This window comes from Scyliorhinus canicula, chromosome 2, assembly GCF_902713615.1.
Source record: "Scyliorhinus canicula chromosome 2, sScyCan1.1, whole genome shotgun sequence".
Taxonomy (NCBI): Eukaryota; Metazoa; Chordata; class Chondrichthyes; order Carcharhiniformes; family Scyliorhinidae; genus Scyliorhinus; species Scyliorhinus canicula.
Genome location: NC_052147.1, coordinates 288881157 through 288903080, shown reverse-complemented (window position 1 = coordinate 288903080; position 21924 = coordinate 288881157). Strand labels below are relative to the sequence as shown.

Genomic DNA, 21924 nt, shown 5'->3' with positions numbered 1-21924 from the left:
GACGAGGGTCTCTTCCCCCCCCCCCCAGGACGAGGGTCTCTTCCCCCCCCCCCCCCAGGACGAGGGTCTCTTCTTCCCCCCCCCCCCCCCCCCCAGGACGAGGGTCTCTCCCCCCCCCCCGCCCCCAGGACGAGGGTCTCTTCCCCCCCCCGCCCCAGGACGAGGGTCTCTTCCCCCCCCCCCCCCAGGACGAGGGTCTCTTCTCTCCCCCAGGACGGGGGTCTCTCCCCCCCCCCTTCCCCAGGGCGAGGGTGTCCAGTGGCACAGTGCAGCCTGGTATTCAGCTGATTCATTAATCATTTCCAAACTCTCTCATAGTCATAATATTAGTTTCCTTGTTGTTTCTTCATTGCTGACTGTAGTGCAATGGTTTAATCTTCGTGGCGCTAATGCTATTTGAAGGAACAAGGGAGAATGTCAACGAGCCTGACTGAGGATCAGAAGCGACAGATTGAAGAAAATCGGCTGAAGGCAGTGGCCAGGCGAGCGGAGAGGTTAGCGTTACAGCGGCAGCAAGTACTCACTCCCGGGAACTCTGCATCCCAATTCAATCACCACAATGGATTGCGGTTCCCTCCAACTCACAGTCACCTTGGACCGGTGCAGCAAAGTGAAAGTGTTGGTCAGCAGAAGGCTGCTCTTGACACTGCTACTGAAACCCGACTTCCTCTGGACAATGGGAACACCCAAGCCACCACTTGTTCAGCACAAACTCTCTCCAATGCCAATGGCGTTCCACCCATTCTAACTGAAGAAATGAACATGCTGCCATTTTACAGATCTGAGCAGGAACCTCGGCCTTGTACAAACCCGGTGGTTCCTGGGAATATCGCCAGCCAATCATGGAAAAGCCATTCCAGTGCAGCTGGAAGCCCAGTCAGTAACTGGAGGAATAATTCCTCAGGTAGCTGTGTGAAGCACTCTGAGGGCCGCTTCCAGGTGGAGATTGGATACAATGCAGAGCTGCTGTCGGTCTTTAAAACCATCCCAAGTAGGAATTTTGGTAAGTCTTACATCATTGTAGCACAGTGAAAGAGAGTTAGGGCGGGAGAGAAAGTTAGTGCAGGGGCAGGTTGGAAAGGGAGGAGGGGGTTGCTGGAGAGAGAAGGGAAGTGGGTGGGTGTCAGCGGGGGGGCAGGGGAGGCAGAGTTTTTAATTCAGTTTTACAGGATATGCGTGTCGCTGGCTGGGCCAATGTTATTGTCCATCCCTAACTGCCCTCCATTTCAGAGGGCATTTGAGAGTTAGCCACATTGCTATGGGTCTGGAATCACGTGTAGACCCGACAAGGATAGCAGATTTCCATCCCGAAAGAACAGAAGAACTAGGAGCAGGAGTTGGCCATCTGGCCCTTTGAGCCTGCTCCGCCATTCAATGAGATTATGGCTGATCTTTTATGAATTCCACAGGCTCACCACTCTTTGTGTGAAGAAATGTCTCCTTATCTCTGTCCGATAAGTGCAGGTACCATGATCGGCGCAGGCTTGGAGGGCCGACGGGCCTGTTCCTGTGCTGTATTGTTCTTTGATAGTGTTTCACAACAATGTTTTCATGGTCATCATTTTTAATTGCAGATTTTTTATTGAATTCAAATTTCACCACCTGCCATCGGGAATCTGGGTGTCTGGATTGCCAGTCCAGTGACAAACCACTGCAGCACCGCCTCCCCCACAGAGTGGGAGACAGTGTAATCCATGGCCAGACTACAGAGTTAGGAGAGTGGGGCTGGAGAAATGAACAAAGAAAATTACAGTAAGAAGTCTTACAACACCAGGTTAAAGTCCAACAGGTTTGTTTCAAACACGAGCTTTCGGAGCACGGCTCCTTCTTCAGGTGAATGGAAAGGCTTGTTCCAGAAATGTTTATATAGACACAGTCAGAGATGCCCCGGAATGCGAGCACCTGCAGGCAATCAAATCATCAAAGATGCAGAGAGAGAGGTAACTCCAGGTTAAAGAGGTGTGAATTGTCCCAAGCCAGTTCAGTCGGTAGGCCTCTGCAAGTCCAGGCTTGTTGGTGGGGGCCGAATGTAATGCGACATGAATCCCAGATCCCGGTTGAGTCCGCATTCATGCGTGCGGAACTTAGCTATAAGTTTTTGCTCAGCAATTTTGCGTTGTCGCGTCTCCTGAAGGCCTCCTTGTAGAATGCTGACCCGGAGATCAGAGGCTGAATGTCCTTGACTGCTGAAGTGTTCCCCAACTGGAAGGGAACAGTCCTGCCTGTTGATAGTCGCACGATGCCCGTTTATTCGTTGTCGCAGTGTCTGCATGGTCTCGCCAATGTACCACGCTTCGGGACATCCTTTCCTGCAGCGTATGAGGTAGACTACATTGGTCGAGTCGCACGAGTATGCGCCGCGTACCTGGTGGGTGGTGTTTCCACGTGTAATGGTGGTGTCCATGTCGATGATCTGGCATGTCTTGCAGAGATTACCCTGGCAGGGTTTTGTGGTGTTGTGGTTGCTGTTCTGAAGGCTGGGTAATTTGCTGCAAACAATGGTTTGTTTGAGGTTGCGCGGTTGTTTGAAGGCCAGTAGTGGGGGTGTGGGGATGACCTTGGCAAGATGTCCATCCTCGCTGATGATGTGTTGGAGGCTGCGAAGAAGATGTCGTAGTTTCTCCGCCCCAGGAAAGTACTGGACGACGAAGGGTACTCTGTCAGTGGTGTCCCGTGTTTGTCTTCTGAGGAGGTCGGTGCGGTTTTTTGCTGTGGCGCGGTGGAACTGTCGATCAATGAGTCGAGCGCCATATCCCGTTCGTACGAGGGCATCTTTCAGCATCTGTAGGTGTCTGTTGCGCTCCTCCTTGTCTGAGCAGATCCTGTGTATACGGAGGGCTTGTCCATAGGGGATGGCTTCTTTAATGTGTTTCGGGTGAAAGCTGGAGAAGCACCCGAAACACATTAAAGAAGCCATCCCCTATGGACAAGCCCTCCGTATACACAGGATCTGCTCAGACAAGGAGGAGCGCAACAGACACCTACAGATGCTGAAAGATGCCCTCGTACGAACGGGATATGGCGCTCGACTCATTGATCGACAGTTCCACCGCGCCACAGCAAAAAACCGCACCGACCTCCTCAGTAGACAAACACGGGACACCACTGACAGAGTACCCTTCGTCGTCCAGTACTTTCCTGGGGCGGAGAAACTACGACATCTTCTTCGCAGCCTCCAACACATCATCAGCGAGGATGGACATCTTGCCAAGGTCATCCCCACACCCCCACTACTGGCCTTCAAACAACCGCGCAACCTCAAACAAACCATTGTTTGCAGCAAATTACCCAGCCTTCAGAACAGCAACCACAACACCACAAAACCCTGCCAGGGTAATCTCTGCAAGACATGCCAGATCATCGACATGGACACCACCATTACACGTGGAAACACCACCCACCAGGTACACGGCGCATACTCGTGCGACTCGACCAATGTAGTCTACCTCATACGCTGCAGGAAAGGATGTCCCGAAGCGTGGTACATTGGCGAGACCATGCAGACACTGCGACAACGAATAAACGGGCATCGTGCGACTATCAACAGGCAGGACTGTTCCCTTCCAGTTGGGGAACACTTCAGCAGTCAAGGACATTCAGCCTCTGATCTCCGGGTCAGCATTCTACAAGGAGGCCTTCAGGAGACGCGACAACGCAAAATTGCTGAGCAAAAACTTATAGCTAAGTTCCGCACGCATGAATGCGGACTCAACCGGGATCTGGGATTCATGTCGCATTACATTCGGCCCCCACCAACAAGCCTGGACTTGCAGAGGCCTACCGACTGAACTGGCTTGGGACAATTCACACCTCTTTAACCTGGAGTTACCTCTCTCTCTGCATCTTTGATGATTTGATTGCCTGCAGGTGCTCGCATTCCGGGGCATCTCTGACTGTGTCTATATAAACATTTCTGGAACAAGCCTTTCCATTCACCTGAAGAAGGAGCCGTGCTCCGAAAGCTCGTGTTTGAAACAAACCTGTTGGACTTTAACCTGGTGTTGTAAGACTTCTTACTGTGCTCACCCCAGTCCAACGCCGGCATCTCCACATCAAAGAAAATTACAGCACAGGAACAGGCCCTTCGGCCCTCCCAGCCTGCGCCGATCCAGATCCTTTATCTAAACCTGTCTCCTATTTTCCAAGGTCTACTTCCCTCTGTTCCTGCCCGTTCATATACCTGTCTAGATACTTCTTAAATGATGCTATCGTGCCCGCCTCTACCACCTCCGCTGGTAAAGCATTCCAGGCACCCACCACCCTCTGCGTAAAAAAACTTTCCACGCACATCTCCCTTAAACTTTCCCCCTCTCACCTTGAAATCGTGACTCCTTGTAACTGACACCCCCACTCTTGGAAAAATCTTGTTGCTATCCACCCTGTCCATACCTCTCATAATTTTGTAGACCTCAATCAGGTCCCCCTCAACCTCCGTCTTTCCAACGAAAACAATCCTAATCTACTCAACCTTTCTTCATAGCTAGCACCCTCCATACCAGGCAACATCCTGGTGAACCTCCTCTGCACCCTCTCCAAAGCATCCACATCCTTCTGGTAATGTGGCGACCAGAACTGCACACAGTATTCCAAATGTGGCCGAACCAAAGTCCTATACAACTGTAACATGACCTGCCAACTCTTGTACTCAATACCCCGGCCGATGAAGGGGACAGACTGAAAGGGAGGGAGAGCCTCCTGCAATATTTGGGGAGAAAATTGTTTCCATTATGAGCAAACTCTTGAACTTGAAGCAGACGAGTACGAGTGAGCAACGTGCAGTTAACCTAACAGACCTGTTTGTGATATACATAAATGATCTGGAGGAAGGTATAGGTGGTCTGATGAGCAAGTTTGCAGATGACACTAAGATTGGTGGAGTTGCAGATAGCGAGGAGGACTGTCAGAGAATACAGCAAAATATAGATAGATTGGAGAGTTGGGCAGAGAAATGGCAGATGGAGTTCTATCCAGGCAAATGCGAGGTGATGCATTTTGGAAGATCTAATTCAAGAACGGACTATACGGTCAATGGAAGAGTCCTGGGGAAAATTGATGTACAGAGAGATCTGGGAGTTCAGGTCCATTGTACCCTGAAGGTGGCAACGCAGGTTGATAAGAGTGGTCAAGAAGGCAGACAGCATGCTTGCCTTCATCGGACGGGGTATTGAGTACAAGAGTCGGCAGGTCATGTTACAGTTGTATAGGACTTTGGTTCGGCCACATTTGGAATACTGCATGCAGTTCTGGTCGCCACATTACCAGAAGGATGTGGATGCTTTAGAGAGTGTGCAGAGGAGATTCACCAGGATGTTGCCTGGTATGGAGGGTGCTAGCTATGAAAAAAGGTTGAGTAGATTAGGATTGTTTTCATTGGAAAGACGGAGGTTGAGGGGGGACCTGATTGAGGTCTACAAAATTGAGAGGTATGGACAGGGTGGATAGCAACAAGCTTTTCCCAAGAGTGGGGGTGTCAATTACAAGGGGTCACGATTTCAAGGTGAGAGGGGGAAAGTTTAAGGGAGATGTGCGTGGAAAGTTTTTTACGCAGAGGGTGGTGGGTGCCTGGAATGCTTTGCCAGTGGAGGTGGTAGAGGCGGGCACGATAGCATTTAAGATGCATCTGGACAGATATATGAACGGGCGGGGAACAGAGGGAAGTAGATCCTTGGAAAATAGGCGACAGGTTTAGATAAAGGATCTGGATCGGCGCAGGCTGGGAGGGCCAAAGGGCCTGTTCCTGTTCTGTAATTTTCTTTGTTCTTTGTTGACCTGGTCCTGCGCTGCTGATACTCACACACACTTCACAATTTCACCCATTCTGTCACGTTTCTTCAATGCTTTATCCCATGGTCTACATTTACTCCTTGCCAGTTTGATTTAGATTGTAATGAGGTACAGTGAAACTTATTGAAATGAAAATGAAAATCGCTTACTGTCACGAGTAGGCTTCAAATGAAGTTACTGTGAAAAGTCCCTAGTCGCCACATTCCGGCGCCTGTTCGGGGAGGCTGGTACGGGAATTGAACCCGTGCTGCTGGCCTGCTTGGTCTGCTTTCAAAGCCAGCGATTTAGCCCAGTGTGCTAAACCAGCCCCTATTGTTCTGCGTACAGCCCAGACAGATCGTTCCATACATGAAAAAAACAGAGTAATACATAAATACACAATGTAAATACATACACATTAAGTGAAGCAACAGGAATATCGTGTTGCAACAGCAGAGAAGATGCTTAGAGAGATCAGTTCAGTCCATAAGAGTGTCATTCAGGAATTTGATAACAGCGAGGAAGATGTTTTTGATCTGTTAGAACAGGCCCTTCGGCCCTCCAAGCCTATGCCAATCATGATGCCCTAACTCAAAAAAAAGGACTTCTGCCCTTACTCAATCCGTATCCCACCATTTCCTCCCTATTCATGGAACAACCCAGATGCCTCTTAAATGTTGCTAATCTGCTGCTTCCACCACATCCTCTGGCAGTGCGATCCAGGCATCCGCCACTCTCTGCACATCTCCCTAACCCCCTCACCATGAACCTGTACCCCCTTGTAATTAACACTTCCATAAGACAAAAGCAGAATTCGGCCACTCGGCCCATCGAGTCTGCTCCGCCATTCAATCATGGCTGATATTTTTCTCATCCCCCATCTCCTGCCTTCTCCCCATAACCCCTGATCCCCTTATTAACCTATCTATCTCTGTCTTAAAGACACTCAGTGATTTGGCCTCCACACCCTTCTGCGGCAAAGAGTTCCACAGATTCACCACCCTCTGGCTGAAGAAATTCCTCCACATCTCTGTTTGAAAGGATCGTCCCTTTATTCTGAGATGGTGTCCTCAGATTCTAGTTTTTCCTACAAGTGGAAACATCTTCTCCACGTCCACTCTATCCAGGCCTCGCAGTATTCAGTAAGTTTCAATAAGATCCCCCCTCATCCTGCTAAACTCCAACGGTTACAGCCCCAGAGTCCTCAACCGTTCCTTATACGACACATTCTTCATTCCTAGGATCATTCTTGTGAACCTCCTCTGGACCCTTTCCAAGGCCAGCATATCCTTAGATACAGGGCCCACAAATTGCTCGCAATACTCCAAATGGGGTCTGACCAGAGCCTTATCTTAAAACCAAACAGCCTGGGAATACTCAGCATTGTTATTTACAATTCTGGTGTGGCCAAGTTCCTTTGTGACCACTTACCGGAACAGGGAGGATGTAACTTCTCTTCACTGTCGGCTGCTTTGTTTTTCCAGCAGGTTTTGTTTTCATTTCAGATCTGTAATTTATCTAAACTGGAGAGCTGGTGACATGTACGGCACAAAATGACATATTTTGAATGCGTTGAGGGTTTCTATCTCCACTACCCCTCTATTTTGAAACAAAGAAAGGTACAGCACAGGAACAGGCCCTTCGGCCCTCCAAGCCGTGCTGACCACGCTGCCCGTCTAAACTAAAATCTTCTGCACTTCCGTCGTCTGTATCCCTCTATTCCCATCCTATTCATGTATTTATCAAGATGCCCCTTAAATGTCACTATCGTCCCTGCTTCCACCACCTCCTCCGGCAGCGAGTTCCAGGCACCCACTACCTTCTGTGTAAAAAAAAAAAAACTTGCCTTGTTCATCTCCTCTAAACCTTGCCCCTCGCACCTAAAACCTATGCTCCCTAGTAATTGCCCCCTAGTAGGGGCTGTTTAGCACAGGGCTAAATCGCTGGCTTTGAAAGCAGACCAAGGCAGTCCAGCAGCACAGTTCAATTCCCGTACCAGCGTCCCCGAACAGGCGCCGGAATGTGGCGACGAGGGGCTTTTCACAGTAACTTCATTTGAAGCCTACTTGTGACAATAAGCGATATTCATTTTTTAATTTTCAATTGACCCCTCTACCCTGGGAAAAAGCCTCTGACTATCCACTCTGTCTATGCCCCTCATAATTTTGTAGAGCTCTATCAGGTCGCCCCTCAACCTCCGTCGCTCCAATGAGAACAAACCGAGTTTATTCAACCTCTCCTCATAGCTAATGCCCTCCATACCAGGCAACATCCTGGTAAATCTCTTCTGCACCCTCTCTAAATCCTCCACATCCTTCTGGTAGTGCGGCGACCAGAATTGAACACAATATTCCAAATGTGGCCTAACTACGGTTCTATACAGCTGCAACATGACTTGCCAATTTTTATACTCAATGCCCCGGCCAATGAAGGCAAGCATGCCGTATGCCTTCTTGACTACCTTCTCCACCTGTGTTGCCCCTTTCAGTGACCTGTGGACCTGTACACCTAGATCTCTCTGACTGTCAATACTCTTGAGGGTTCTACCATTCACTGTATTCCCTACCTGCATTAGACCTTCCAAAATACATCACCTCACATTTGTACGGATTAAACTTCATCTGCCATCTCTCCGCCCAAGTCTCCAAAGGATCTAAATCCTGCTGTATCCTCTGACAGTCCTCATCGCTATCCGCAATTCCAGCAACCTTTGTGTCGTCAAATCGGCTGCAGGACATAGTGAAGGGGGAGGGTGAACAGCCAGTTGTCGTGGTGCATATAGGCACCAACGATATGGGTAAAAAAACGGGATGAGGTCCTACAATCAGAATTTAGGGAGTTAGGAGATAAGTTTAAAAAGTAGGACCTCAAATGTAGTAATCTCAGGATTGCTACCAGTGCCACGAGACAGTCAGAGTAGAAATTCAAGAATAGTCAGAATGAAAACGTGGCTTGAGAGATGGTACAGGAGGGAGAGGTTCAGATTTTTGGGACATTGGAACCGGTTCTGGGGGCGGTGGGACCATTACAAACCGGATGGTCTACACCTGGGCAGGACTGGAACCAATGTCCTAGCGGGTGCTTTTGCTAACGCTATTGCGGAGGTTTTAAACTAATGAGGCAGGGGGGTGGGAACCAGATTAGGAAATTAGAGGTCAGTAAAGAGGCAGCAACTAAAGCCAGTAAGGTACTAGATAATAAACTCAATGTGACTAGGGGGAAGAGTAGACAGGGAAGAGATGATGAACGCAAAGGGACAGGTGGTCTGAGGTGCATTTGTTTTAATGCAAGAAGTGTAGCAGGTAAGGCAGATGAACTTAGGGCTTGGATTAGTACCTGGGAATATGATATTGGTATCACTGAGACTTAGTTGAGGGAAGGACAAGACTGGCAACTAAATATCCCAGGGTATAGATGCTTCAGGAGGGATAGAGAGGGAGGTAAAAGGGGTGGAGGAGTTGTATTACTGGTCAGAGATGATATCACAGGTGTGATTAAGGAGGGCACGATGGAGGATTCGTGCACTGAGGCAATATGGATAGAGCTAAGAAATAGGAAGGGTGCAGTAACATTGTTGGGACTTTACTACAGGCCTCCCAAAAGCGAGCGTGAAGTAGAGGTACAAATATGTAGACAGATTATAGAAAAATGCAGGAGCAATAGGGTGGTCGTGATGGGAGATTTTAACTTACCCAACATTGAATGGGACTCATGTAGTGTTGAAGGTGTAGATGGAGCAGAATTTGTAAGGAGCATCCAGGAGAGTTTTTTTAGAGCAGTATGTAAATAGTCTAACTCGGGAAAGGGCCATACTGGACCTGGTATTGGGGACTGATCCTGGCCAGGTGGTTGAAGTTTCAGTCGGTGATTACTTTGGGAATAGCGATCACAATTCCGTAAGTTTTAGAATACTCATGGACAAGGACGAGCGTGGTCCTAAAGGAAGAGTGCTAAATTGGGGAAAGGCAGAGTATAACAAAATTCGGCAGGAGCTAGGGAATGTGGATTGGGAGCAGCTGTTTAAGGGTAAATCCACATTTGAAATGTGGGAGTCTTTTAAGGAAAGGTTGATTAGAGTGCAGGACAGACATGTCCCTGTGAAAATGAGAGATAGAAATGGTAAGATGAGGGAACCATGGATGACTGGTGGAATTGTGAGGCTAGCTAAGGTGAAAAAGGAAGCATACGTAAGATCGAGGTGACTCAAAACTGATGAAGCTTTGGAGGAATATCGGGAAAGTAGGACAAATCTCAAACACGCGCTATAAAAAGGGCTAAAAGGGGTCATGAAATATCTTTGGCTAACGGGGTTAAGGAAAATCCCAAAGCCTTTTATTCGTATATAAGGAGCAAGAGGGTAACTAGAGAAAGGATTGGCCCACTCAAAGACAAAAGAGGGAATTTATGTGGGGAGTCAGAGGAAATGGGTGAGATTCTTAATGAGTACTTTGCATCGGTATTCACCAAGGAGAGGGACATGACGGATGTTGAGGCTGGGGATGGATGTTTGAATACTCTAGGTCAAGTCGGCATAAGAAAGGGGGAGGTTTTGGGTATGCTAAAAGGCATTAAGGTGGACAAGTCCCCAGGTCCGGATGGGATCTATCCCAGGTTACTGAGGGAAGCGAGGGACGAAATAGCTGGGGCTGTAACAGATATCTTTGCAGCATCCTTGAGCATGGGTGAGGCCCTGGAGAATTGCTAATGTTGTCCCTTTGTTTAAGAAGGGTAGCAGGGATAATCCAGGGAATTATACACCTGTGAGTTTGACGTCAGTGGTAGGCAAACTGTTGGAGAAGATACTGAAGGATAGGATCTATTCACATTTGGCAGAAAATAGACTTATCAGCGATAGGCAGCATGGTCATGTCTTACAAACCTAATAGAATTCTTTGAGGAAGTGACAAAAGTTAATTGATGAGGGAAGGGCTGTAGATGTCATATACGTGGACTTCAGTAAAGCGTTTGATAAAGTTTCCCATAGCAGGTTGATGGAAAGAGTGAAGTCGTATGGGGTTCAGGGTGTACTAGCTAGATGGATAAAGAATTGGCTGGGCAACAGGAGACAGAGAGTAGTGGGGGAAGGGAGTGTCTCAAAATGGAGAAGGGTGACTAGTGGTGTTCCACAGGGATCCGTGCTCGGACAACTGTTGTTTGTGATATACATAAATGATCTGGACGAAGGTATAGATGGTCTGATGAGCACGTTTGCAGATGATACTAAGATTGGTGGAGTTGCAGATAGCGAGGAGGACTGTCGGAGAATACAGCAAAATATAGATAGATTGGAGAGTTGGGCAGAGAAATGGCAGATGGAGTTCAATCCAGGCAAATGCGAGGTGATGCATTTTGGAAGATCTAACTCAAGAGCGGACTACATGGTCAATGGAAGAGTCCTGGGGAAAATTTATGTAGAGAGAGATGTGGGAGTTCAGGTCCATTGTACCCTGAAGGTGGCAACGCAGCTCGATAGAGTGGTCAAGAAGGCATACAGCATGCTTGCCTTCATCGGACGGGGTATTGAGTACAAGAGTCGGCAGGTCATGTTACAGTTGTATCGGACTTTGGTTAGGCCACATTTGGAATACTGCATGCAGTTCTGGTCGCCACATTGCCAGAAGGATGTGGATGCTTTAGAGAGGATGCAGAGGAGGTTCACCAGGATGTTGCCTGGTATGGAGGGTGCTAGCTATGAAGAACGGTTGAGTAGATTAGGATTGTTTTCGTTGGAAAGACGGAGGTTGAGGGGGGACCTGATTGAGGTCTACAAAATTGAGAGGTATGGACAGGGTGGATAGCAACAAGTTTTTTCCAAGAGTGGGGGTGTCAATTACAAGGGGGTCACGATTTCAAGGTGAGAGGGGGAAAGTGTAAGGGAGATGTGCGTGGAATTTCTTTTTACGCAGAGGGTTGTGGGTGCCTGGAATGATTTGCCAGCGGAGGTGGTAGAGGCGGGCATGATAGCACCATTTAAGATGCATCTAGACAGATATATGAACGGGCGGGGAACAGAGGGATGTAGATCCTTGGAAAATAGGCAACAGGTTTCGATAAAGGATCTGGATCGGCGCAGGCTGTGAGGGCCGAAGGGCCTGTTCCTGTGCTGTAATTTTCTTTGTGCCGTCTGCAAACTTACTAATCAGACCAGTTACATTTTCCTCCAAATCATTTATATATACTACGAACAGCAAAGGTCCCAGCACTGATCCCTGCGGAACACCACTAGTCACAGCCCTCCAATCAGAAAATCACCCTTCCATTCCTACTCTCTGCATTCTATGACCGAGCCAGTTCTGTATCCATCTTGCCAGCTCACTCCTGATTCCGTGTGACTTCACCTTTTGTACCAGTCTGTCATGAGGGACCTTGTCAAAGGCCTTACTGAAGTCCATATAGACAACATCCACTGCCCTACCTGCATCAATCATCTTTGTGACCTCCTTGAAAAACTCTATGAAGTTAGTGAGACACAACCTCCCCTTCACAAAACTGTGCTGCCTCTCACTAATATTTCCATTTGCTTCCAAATGGGAGTAGATCCTGTCTTGAAGAATTCTTTCCAGTAATTTCCCTACCACTGACGTAAGGTCACCGGCCTGTAGTTCCCTGGATTATCCTTGCAACCCTTCTTAAACAAAGGAACAACATTGGCTATTCTCCAGTCCTCCGGGACATCACCTGAAGACAGTGAGGATCCAAAGATTTCTGTTAAGGGCTCAGCAATTTCCTCTCTAGCATCCTTCAGTATTCTGGGGTAGATCCCATCAGGCCCTGGGGACTTATCTCCCTTAATATTTTTCAAGACGCACAACACCTCGTCATTTTGGATCTCAATGTGACCCAGGCTATCCACATACCCTTCGCCAGACTCGACATCCACCAATTCCTTCTCTTTGGTGAATACTGATGTAAAGAAATTGACTATCAAAGAATTGGTAGTCCTGCTACCAGTCAGTTTAAATCTGTGCCCCCGAGTCACTGACCCCTCTTTTGTAAATAGCCCTTTATCATCCACTCTATCCAGGCCCCTCACAACTTTATTCATCTCAATCTAATCTCCCCTCAGCCTCCTCTGTTCTGAGGGGAACAATCCGAGCCTATCCAATCATTCCTCGTTGCTGCAATTTTCCAGTCCTGGCTACATCCTTGTTTTTCCCCACAGAGGGCATTCTCCCCCTCTGCGGCATTCCCCCCCCCACCCCCACGGCATTCTCTTTCCCCCCCACCCCCCCCCCAATGCGGCATTGCCCCCCCCGCAGCATTCTCCCCCCCCCCCTGACATTTCTCCCCCCCCCCCCCCAACGTGGCATTGTCCCCCCACCCCCACCCTCCTGCGGCATTCTCCTCCCCCCCCCCCCCCCCCCTCCTGCGGCATTCTCCCCCCCCCCCCCCCTCCCCGCCGGCATTCTCTCTCCCCCCCCCCCACACCCCTGCGGCATTCTCTCCCACACACCCCCAGTGGCATTCTCTCTCTTCCCGCCATTCCCCCCCCCCGCCATTCTCCCCCGCCCCCTCCCCGCCATTCTCTTTCCCCCCCCCCACCCCGCGGCATTCCTTCCCCCCCCCCCCCCCCCCCCCCCCCCCCCCGGCACACACTCCCCCGCCCCCTCCCGCGGCATTGTTTCTCACCCCTTCTCGTGATCCTTTAATTTTTTTTTCCAATTAAAGTGCAGTTTAGCGTGGCCAATCCGCATGGCCTGCAAATCTTTGGGTTGTGGGGGCGAAACCCACGCAGACACGGGGAGAATGTGCAAACTCCACATGGACAGTGACCCAGAGCCGGGATTGAACCTGGGACCTCGCTGTCCTGAGGCAGCCATGCTCACCACCGTGCTCCATCTCGTGCTGTTTTAACTCTCCGCCCTCGCTCCAAGTCTCGCCCCTTCTCCCAGTCTTTTAATGCCCCAATGTACATCTGTCGACTAATAAAATAAAGATCAGATTTCACCTGTGATCTAACTGTTTGATTGCAGATATGGCCACCAAGATGTGGAACTTCAGTTTGGACGATTACAACAACTTGAGTAAGTTCAGCCGAATCTTCGGCTTTTGTAACACAGGAGCTGTGCTCACTGTCTGAACATGATGCATTTGGACCATACCTGTTCCCAGGATGGGCTTGTTTCTGCTAAGGCTTTGGATGTTGCCTGTGTACAGCCGTCTGAAAAGATGTTGGAGTAGTGCAGAGGAAGCAACAGGCATGTGTCAGAGGGTTGGAGGACTCTGAACATTGTACTATTGTCTAAACAAGAGGAAGGGTTCGACCAAGAATTAGATGCCAGACAGCCTAACATTGGTGGTGGGAAAATCATTGGAAACAATTCTGAGACCGTATATATCATCATATTAATCTAGGGCAGTCAGAATTGATTACTTAAGGGTATGTTGTATCTGACAAACATGATTGAATTTTTTGATGCGTTAACCAGGGGGGTCACTATGGATAGCTTGCTCGATATTGTCCAAATGGATGTTAGCCAAGTTTTCAGGAACCCACAAGGCAGGCTCGTCAAAAAATTAAATGGAACCCAAGGGAAAGTTGTATCCAAAATGACCTCAGCAGCAGCAAGCAAATGATAACCATCAAATGGAAAACCGAGTTCTGCAGGGCTCAGTACTGGTTCACTGTATCAGTGAGTTAGATGTAAATGTAGGGAGTTTGGTCAAGAGGTTTGCAAGTGATACAAAAATTGACCATGTGGTTGATAGTGAGGCAGAAAACTGTAGACTGCAGGAAGATATCAATGGACTGGCCAGAAAGTGACAATGGAATTCAGTCTAGAAAAGTGCGAGGTCATGCGTTTGGGAAGAGCAGGGAATACCCAATAAACGATGGCTAACTGAAAGGTGTAGAAGAAGCCGAGGGACATTGAAGTGCTGGTGCTTATTGAACTCAACGCATTGAGGAGAGGGAAGGGTCAGAGGCAGAGAGGACACTGTCCTGTCCACTAATGTGAGAGTAGTTTTTTGATGGGCCAATGGAATTTGAGGCTATGCCAGGTGGGCTTTCCTGCTGAGGTCAGCTGGTGAGTGGTGGAGGTCAGAGGGGGTTGAGCTGCAATTTGTAACAGTATCAGCCGTGTGTGCCATCTACAAAATGCACTGCAGGAACTCACCAAGGTTCCTTAGACAATACTTTCCACTACCATCTATCTAGAAGGACAAGAGCAGCAGATACCTGGGAACCCCGCCACCTGGAGGTTCCCCTCCAAGTCACTCACCACCCTGACTTGGAAATATATCGCCATTCCTTCACTGTCACTGGGACAACATCCTGGAACTCCCTCCCTAACAGCACAGTGGGTGTACCTACACCTCAAGGACTGCAGCAGTTCAAGAAGGCAACTCACCACCACATTCTGAAGGGCAATTAGGGATGGGCAATAAATGCTGGCCTAGCCAGCACCACCCACATCCCGGAAATGTATTTTGTTTTCAAATGTGATTTAGCACACTGGGCTAAATCACTGGCTTTTAAAGCAGACCAAGGTATGCCAGCAGCATGGTTCAATTCCCGTACCAGCCTTCCCGAACAGGCGACGGAATGTGGCGACTAGGGGCTTTTCACAGTAACTTCATTGAAGCCTACTCGTGACTATAAGCGATTTTCATTTTCATTTCCTGTGTGTCAAGCTGCAGTGAATACCAATCTGCCTCTGTGTTTCAGTGGAGCAGGTGAAGCATGTTCCTGGAGCTGCATTAAAGCCTCTGAGTGGAATGCCAGATCCAGAGATGGTCAGTGCCACCAGTTCATCGCCGAAAGCTAAGAGAAAAACCAATTCAACACTGACTGTAAACCAACTGATGATGTTGGGAAGGAACTGGAAGAAGCCGGGTGCAGTGATACAGGGGCGATTTGGACTCCTCTCAAGGTCCCGTTGTGAGGTAGAGATTGGTTATCATGAAGAGGTTCTGAAAGTCTTCAAACAGGCGGAATCCAGGCATTACAGTAAGTGACCCTATCTCACACTCCCCTTTGCACCTGAACTAATCCAATTCCACTCTTTCCCCTTGCATGCCAATAAATCCCATTCCAATCCTATCAGCTCCCAATCATTTGCCAAACTGTCTCATCCCTGCCGCCCTGGACTTGCGTCCCTGTACAATGCTCACTCTGGTTTATGTGGCATCTTACAGTTTAGGCTCAGTTCATGCTTTTTTCCCCACTTACTTTAAATATTTTAATCACCGAAATAGAGCAGGGACCGGAATGGTTGTTGCAGGTTCCAGGATTTAGATGTTTCTGTAAGGACAGAGAAGATGGTAAAAGAGGGGGTGGTGTGGCATTGTTAATAAAGGAAAGTATTACGGCGGTAGAAACGACGTTTGAGGACTCGTCTACTGAGGTAGTATGGGCCGAGGTTAGGAACAGGAGAGGAGAGGTCACCCTGTTGGGAGTTGTCTATAGACCTCCGAATAGGTCCAGAGATATAGAAGAAAGTATTGCAAAGATGATTCTCGACAAGAGCGCGAGTAACAGGGTAGTTGTTATGGGGGACTTTAACTTTCCAAATATTGACTGGAAATACTATAGTTCGAGTACTATAGATGGGTCAGTTTTTGTGCAGTGTGTGCAGGAGGGTTTTCTGACACAGTATGTAGACAGGCCAACAAGGGGCGAGGCCACATTGGATTTGGTACTGGGAAATGAACCCGGCCAGGTGTTAGATTTAGATGTAGGTGAGCACTTTGGTGATAGTGATCACAATTCGGTTATGTTTACTTTAGCAATGGGCAGGGATAGGTATATACCGCAAGGCAAGAATTATAGCTGGGGGAAAGGCAATTATGATGCTATTCGGCAAGATTTAGGATGTATAGGATGGGGAAGGAAACTGCAGGGGATGGGTACAATCGAAATATGGAGCTTTTTCAAGGAACAGCTACTTCGTGTCCTTGATAAGTATGTACCTGTCAGGCAGGGAGGAAGTTGTCGGGCAAGGGAACCGTGGTTTACTAAGGAAGTTGAAGCACTTTTCAAGAGGAAGAAGAAGGCTTATGTTAGGATGAGACATGAAGGCTCAGTTAGGGCACTTGAGAGTTACAAGTTAGCCTGGAAGGACCTAAAGGGAGAGTTAAGAAGAGCGAGGAGAGGACACGAAAAGTCGTTGCCGGATAGGATCAAGGGAAACCCTAAGGCTTTCTATAGGTATATCAGGAGCAAAAGAATGACTAGAGTAAGATTAGGGCCAATCAAGGATAGTAGTGGAAAGTTGTGTGTGGAATCAGAGGAGATAGGGGAAGCGTTAAATGGATATTTTTCGTCAGTGTTTACACTCGAGAAAGACAATATTGTCGAGGAGAATACTCAGGTACAGTCGACCAGGCTAGATGGGATCGAGGTTCACAAGGAGGAGGTGTTAGCAATTTTGGAAAGTGTAAAAATAGATAAGTCCCCTGGGCCAGAGGGGATTTATCCTAGGATTCTCTGGGAAGCCAGGGAGGAGATTGCAGAGCCTTTGTCCTTGATCTTTATGTCGTCTTTGTCGACAGGCATAGTGCCGGAAGACTGGAGGATAGCAAATGTTGTCCCCTTGTTCAAGAAGGGGAGTAGAGACAACCCTGGTAATTATAGACCTGTGAGCCTTACTTCGGTTGTGGGTAAAATGTTGGAAAAGGTTATAAGAGATGGGGTTTATAATCATCTTGAAAAGAACAAGTTGATTAGCGATACTCAACACGGTTTTGTGAAGGGTAGGTCATGTACTGATAGAAATGAGGCTATGACAGGTGAGGACCTTGAGAGGATTGTTATCACTAAGGAGGGAGTGATGGGCAAGCTAATGGGGCTAAAGGTAGACAAGTCTCCTGGCCCTGATGGAATGCATCCCAGAGTGCTAAAAGAGATGGCTAGGGAAATTGCAGATGCACTAGTGATAATTTACCGAAATTCACTAGACTCTGGGGTGGTCCCGGTGGATTGGAAATTAGCAAACGTGACGCCACTGTTTAAAAAAGGAGGTAGGCAGAAAGCAGGAAATTATAGGCCAGTGAGTTTAACTTCGGTAACAGGGAAGATGCTGGAATCTATCATCAAGGAAGAAATTGCGAGGCATCTGGATAGAAATTGTCCCATTGGGCAGACGCAGCATGGGTTCGTTAAAGGCAGGTCATGCCTAACTAATTTAGTGGAATTTTTTGAGGACATTACCAGTGCAGTAGATAACGGGGAGCCGATGGATGTGGTATATCTGGATTTCCAGAAAGCCTTTGACAAGGTGCCACACAAAAGGTTGCTGCATAAGATAAAGATGCATGGCATTAAGGGTAAAGTAGTAGCATGGATAGAGGATTGGTTAATTAATAGAAAGCAAAGAGTTGGGATAAATGGGTGTTTCTCTGGTTGGCAATCAGTAGCTAGTGGTGTCCCTCAGGGATCCGTGTTGGGCCCACAATTGTTCACAATTTACATTGATGATTTGGAGTTGGGGACCAAGGGCAATGTGTCCAAGTTTGCAGATGACACTAAGATGAGTGGTAAAGCGAAAAGTGCAGAGGATACTGGAAGTCTGCAGAGGGATTTGGATAGGTTAAGTGAATGGGCTCGGGTCTGGCAGATGGAATACAATGTTGACAAATGTGAGGTTATCCATTTTGGTAGGAATAACAGCAAACGGGATTATTATTTAAACGATAAAATATTAAAGCATGCCGCTGTTCAGAGAGACTTGGGTGTGCTAGTGCATGAGTCACAGAAGGTTGGTTTACAAGTGCAACAGGTGATTAAGAAGGCAAATGGAATTTTGTCCTTCATTGCTAGAGGGATGGAGTTTAAGACTAGGGAGGTTATGTTGCAATTGTATAAGGTGTTAGTGCGGCCACACCTGGAGTATTGTGTTCAGTTTTGGTCTCCTTACTTGAGAAAGGACATACTGGCACTGGAGGGTGTGCAGAGGAGATTCACTAGGTTAATCCCAGAGCTGAAGGGGTTGGATTATGAGGAGAGGTTGAGTAGACTGGGACTGTACTCGTTGGAATTTAGAAGGATGAGGGGGGATCTTATAGAAACATTTAAAATTATGAAGGGAAAGATAGGATAGATGCGGGCAGGTTGTTTCCACTGGCGGGTGACAGCAGAACTAGGGGGCATAGCCTCAAAATAAGGGGAAGTAGATTTAGGGCTGAGTTTAGGAGGAACTTCTTCACCCAAAGGGTTGTGAATCTATGGAATTCCTTGCCCAGTGAAGCAGTTGAGGCTCCTTCATTACATGTTTTTAAGGTAAAGATAGATAGTTTTTTGAAGAATAAAGGGATTAAGGGTTATGGTGTTCGGGCCGGAAAGTGGAGCTGAGTCCACAAAAGATCAGCCATGATCTAATTGAATGGCGGAGCAGGCTCGAGGGGCCAGATGGCCTACTCCTGCTCCTAGTTCTTATGTTCTTATGCCTCACAAACCTTATTGAGTTTTTTGAGAAGGTGACCAAACAGGTGGATGAGGGTAAAGCGGTTGATGTGGTGTATATGGATTTCAGTAAGGCGTTTGATAAGGTTCCCCACGGTAGGCTATTGCAGAAAATAAGGAAGTATGGGATTGAAGGTGATTTAGCGGTTTGGATCAGTAATTGGCTAGCTGAAAGAAGACAGAGGGTGGTGGTTGATGGCAAATGTTCATCCTGGAGTTCAGTTACTAGTGGTGTACCGCAAGGATCTGTTTTGGGGCCACTGCTGTTTGTCATTTTTATAAATGACCTGGAAGAGGGTGTAGAAGAATGGGTTAGTAAATTTGCAGATGACACGAAGGTCGGTGGAGTTCTGGATAGTGCTGAAGGATGTTATAGGTTACAGAGGGAAGGTCATGTCTTACAAACCTAATAGAATTCTTTGAGGAAGTGACAAAGTTAATTGATGAGGGAAGGGCTGTAGATGTCGTATACATGGACTTTAGTAAGGCATTTGATAAGGTTTCCCATGGCTGGTTGATGGAAAAAGTGAAGTCGTATGGAGTTCAGGGTGTACTAGCTAGATGGATAAAGAACTGACTGGGCAACAGGAGACAGAGAGTAGTGGTGGATGGGAGTGTATCAAAATGGAGAAGGGTGACTAGTGGTGTTCCACAGGGATCCGTGCTTGGACCACTGTTGTTTGTGATCTACATAAATGACCTGGAGGAAGGTATAGGTGATCTGATTAGCAAGTTTGCAGATGATACTAAGATTGGTGGAGTTGCAGATAGCGAGGAGGACTGTCAGAGAATACAACAAAATATAGATAGATTCGAGAGTTGGGCAGAGAAATGGCAGATGGAGTTCAATCCAGGCAAATGCGAGGTGATGCTTTTTGGAAGATCAAATTCAAGAGCGGACTATATGGTCAATGGAAGGGTCTTGGGGAAAATTGATGTGCAGAGAGATCTGGGAGTTCAGGTCCATTGTACCCTGAAGGTGGCAACGCAGGTTGATAGAGTGGTCAAGAAGGCATACAGCATGCTTGCCTTCATCGGACGGGGTATTGAGTACAAGAGTCGGCAGGTCATGTTACAGTTGTATAGGACTTTGGTTAGGCCACATTTGGAATACTGCGTGCAGTTCTGGTCACCACATTACCAGAAGGATGTGGATGCTTTGGAGAGGGTGCAGAGGAGGTTCACCAGGATGTTGCCTGGTATGGAGGGTGCTAGCTATGAAGAAAGGTTGAGTAGATTAGGATTGTTTTCGTTGGAAAGACGGAGGTTGAGGGGGGACCTGATTGAGGTCTACAAAATTATGAGAGGTATGGACAGGGTGGATAGCAACAAGCTTTTTCCAAGATTGGGGGTGTCAGTTACAAGGGGTCACGATTTCAAGGTGAGAGGTGAAAAGTTTAAGGGAGATGTGCGTGGAAAGTTTTTTATGCAGAGGGTGGTGGGTGCCTGGAACGCTTTGCCAGTGGAGGTGGTAGAGGCGGGTACGATAGCATCATTTAAGATGCACCGGGACAGGTATATGAACGGGTGGGGAACAGAGGGAAGTAGACCTTGGAAAATAGGAGACAGGTTTAGATAAAGGATCTGGATCGGCGCAGGCTGGGAGGGCCGAAGGACCTGTTCCCGTGCTGTAATTTTCTTTGTTGTTCTTTGTTTGTTCTATAGATAAGCTGCAGAGCTGGGCTGAGAGGTGGCAGATGGAGTTTAATGCGGAAAAGTGTGAGGTGGTTCACTTTGGAAGGAGTAACAGGAATGCAGAGTACTGGGCTAATGGCAAGGTTCTTGGTAGTGTAGATGAACAGAGAGATCTTGGCATCCAGGTACATAAATCCCTGAAAGTTGCCACCCAGGTTAATAGGGCTGTTAAGAAGGCATATGGTGTGCTAGCCTTTATCAGTAGGGGGATTGAGTTTCGGAGCCACGAGGTCATGCTGCAGCTGTACATAACTCTGGTGCGGCCGCTCCTGGAGTACTGCGTGCAGTTCTGGTCACCACATTATAGGAAGGATGTGGAAGCTTTGGAAAGTGTTCAGAGGAGATTTACTAGGATGTTGCCTGGTATGGAGGGAAGGTCATACGAGGAAAGGCTCAGGGACTTGAGGTTGTTTTTGTTAGAGAGGAGAAGGCTGAGAGGTGACTTAATAGAGACATATAAGATAGTCAGAGGGTTAGATGGGGTGGACAGTGAGAGTCTTTTTCCTCGGATGGTGATGACCAACACGAGGGGACATAGCTTTAAATTGATGGGTGGTAGATATCGGACAGATGTCAGAGGCAGTTTCTTTACTCAGAGAGTAGTAGGGGTGTGGAACGCCCTGCCTGCAACAGTAGTAGACTCGCCAAATTTAAGGACATTTAAGTGGTCACTGGATAGACATATGGATGAAAATGGAATAGTGTAGGTCAGATAGGCTTCAGACGGTTTCACAGGTCGGCGCAACATCGAGGGCCGAAGGGCCCGTACTGTGCTGTACTGTTCTATGTTCTTTTGTTTCCCCTTCTGTCCCGTCTAAAACAACGATATCCCGGATGTTAAGCTGCCAGTCCTGCCCCTCCTTTAACCATGGGGCAGCAGGGTAGCATGGTGGTTAGCATAAATGCTTCACAGCTCCAGGGTCCCAGGTTCGATTCCCAGCTGGGTCACTGTCTGTGTGGAGTCTGCACGTTCTCCCCGCGTCTGCGTGGGTTTCCTCCGGGTGCTCCGGTTTCCTCCCACAGTCCAAAGATGTGCGGGTTAGGTGGATTGGCCATGCTAAATT

At 48.0% G+C, this 21924-nt stretch overlaps 1 protein-coding gene across 1 annotated transcript in view; it reads left to right on the top strand.

Moving 5' to 3' along the window:
• The first annotated feature begins 225 nt into the window (after window positions 1-225).
• smarcal1 (SWI/SNF related, matrix associated, actin dependent regulator of chromatin, subfamily a-like 1) overlaps window positions 226-21924 on the top strand; it is a 68248-nt gene continuing 46549 nt past the window's right edge. The window contains exons 1-3 of the mRNA XM_038790328.1: window positions 226-1003; window positions 13737-13787; window positions 15431-15712. Of these exons, the coding sequence (XP_038646256.1) occupies window positions 415-1003; window positions 13737-13787; window positions 15431-15712 (922 nt within the window). The 5' untranslated portion in view covers window positions 226-414. The remainder of the gene's footprint in view (window positions 1004-13736; window positions 13788-15430; window positions 15713-21924) is intronic.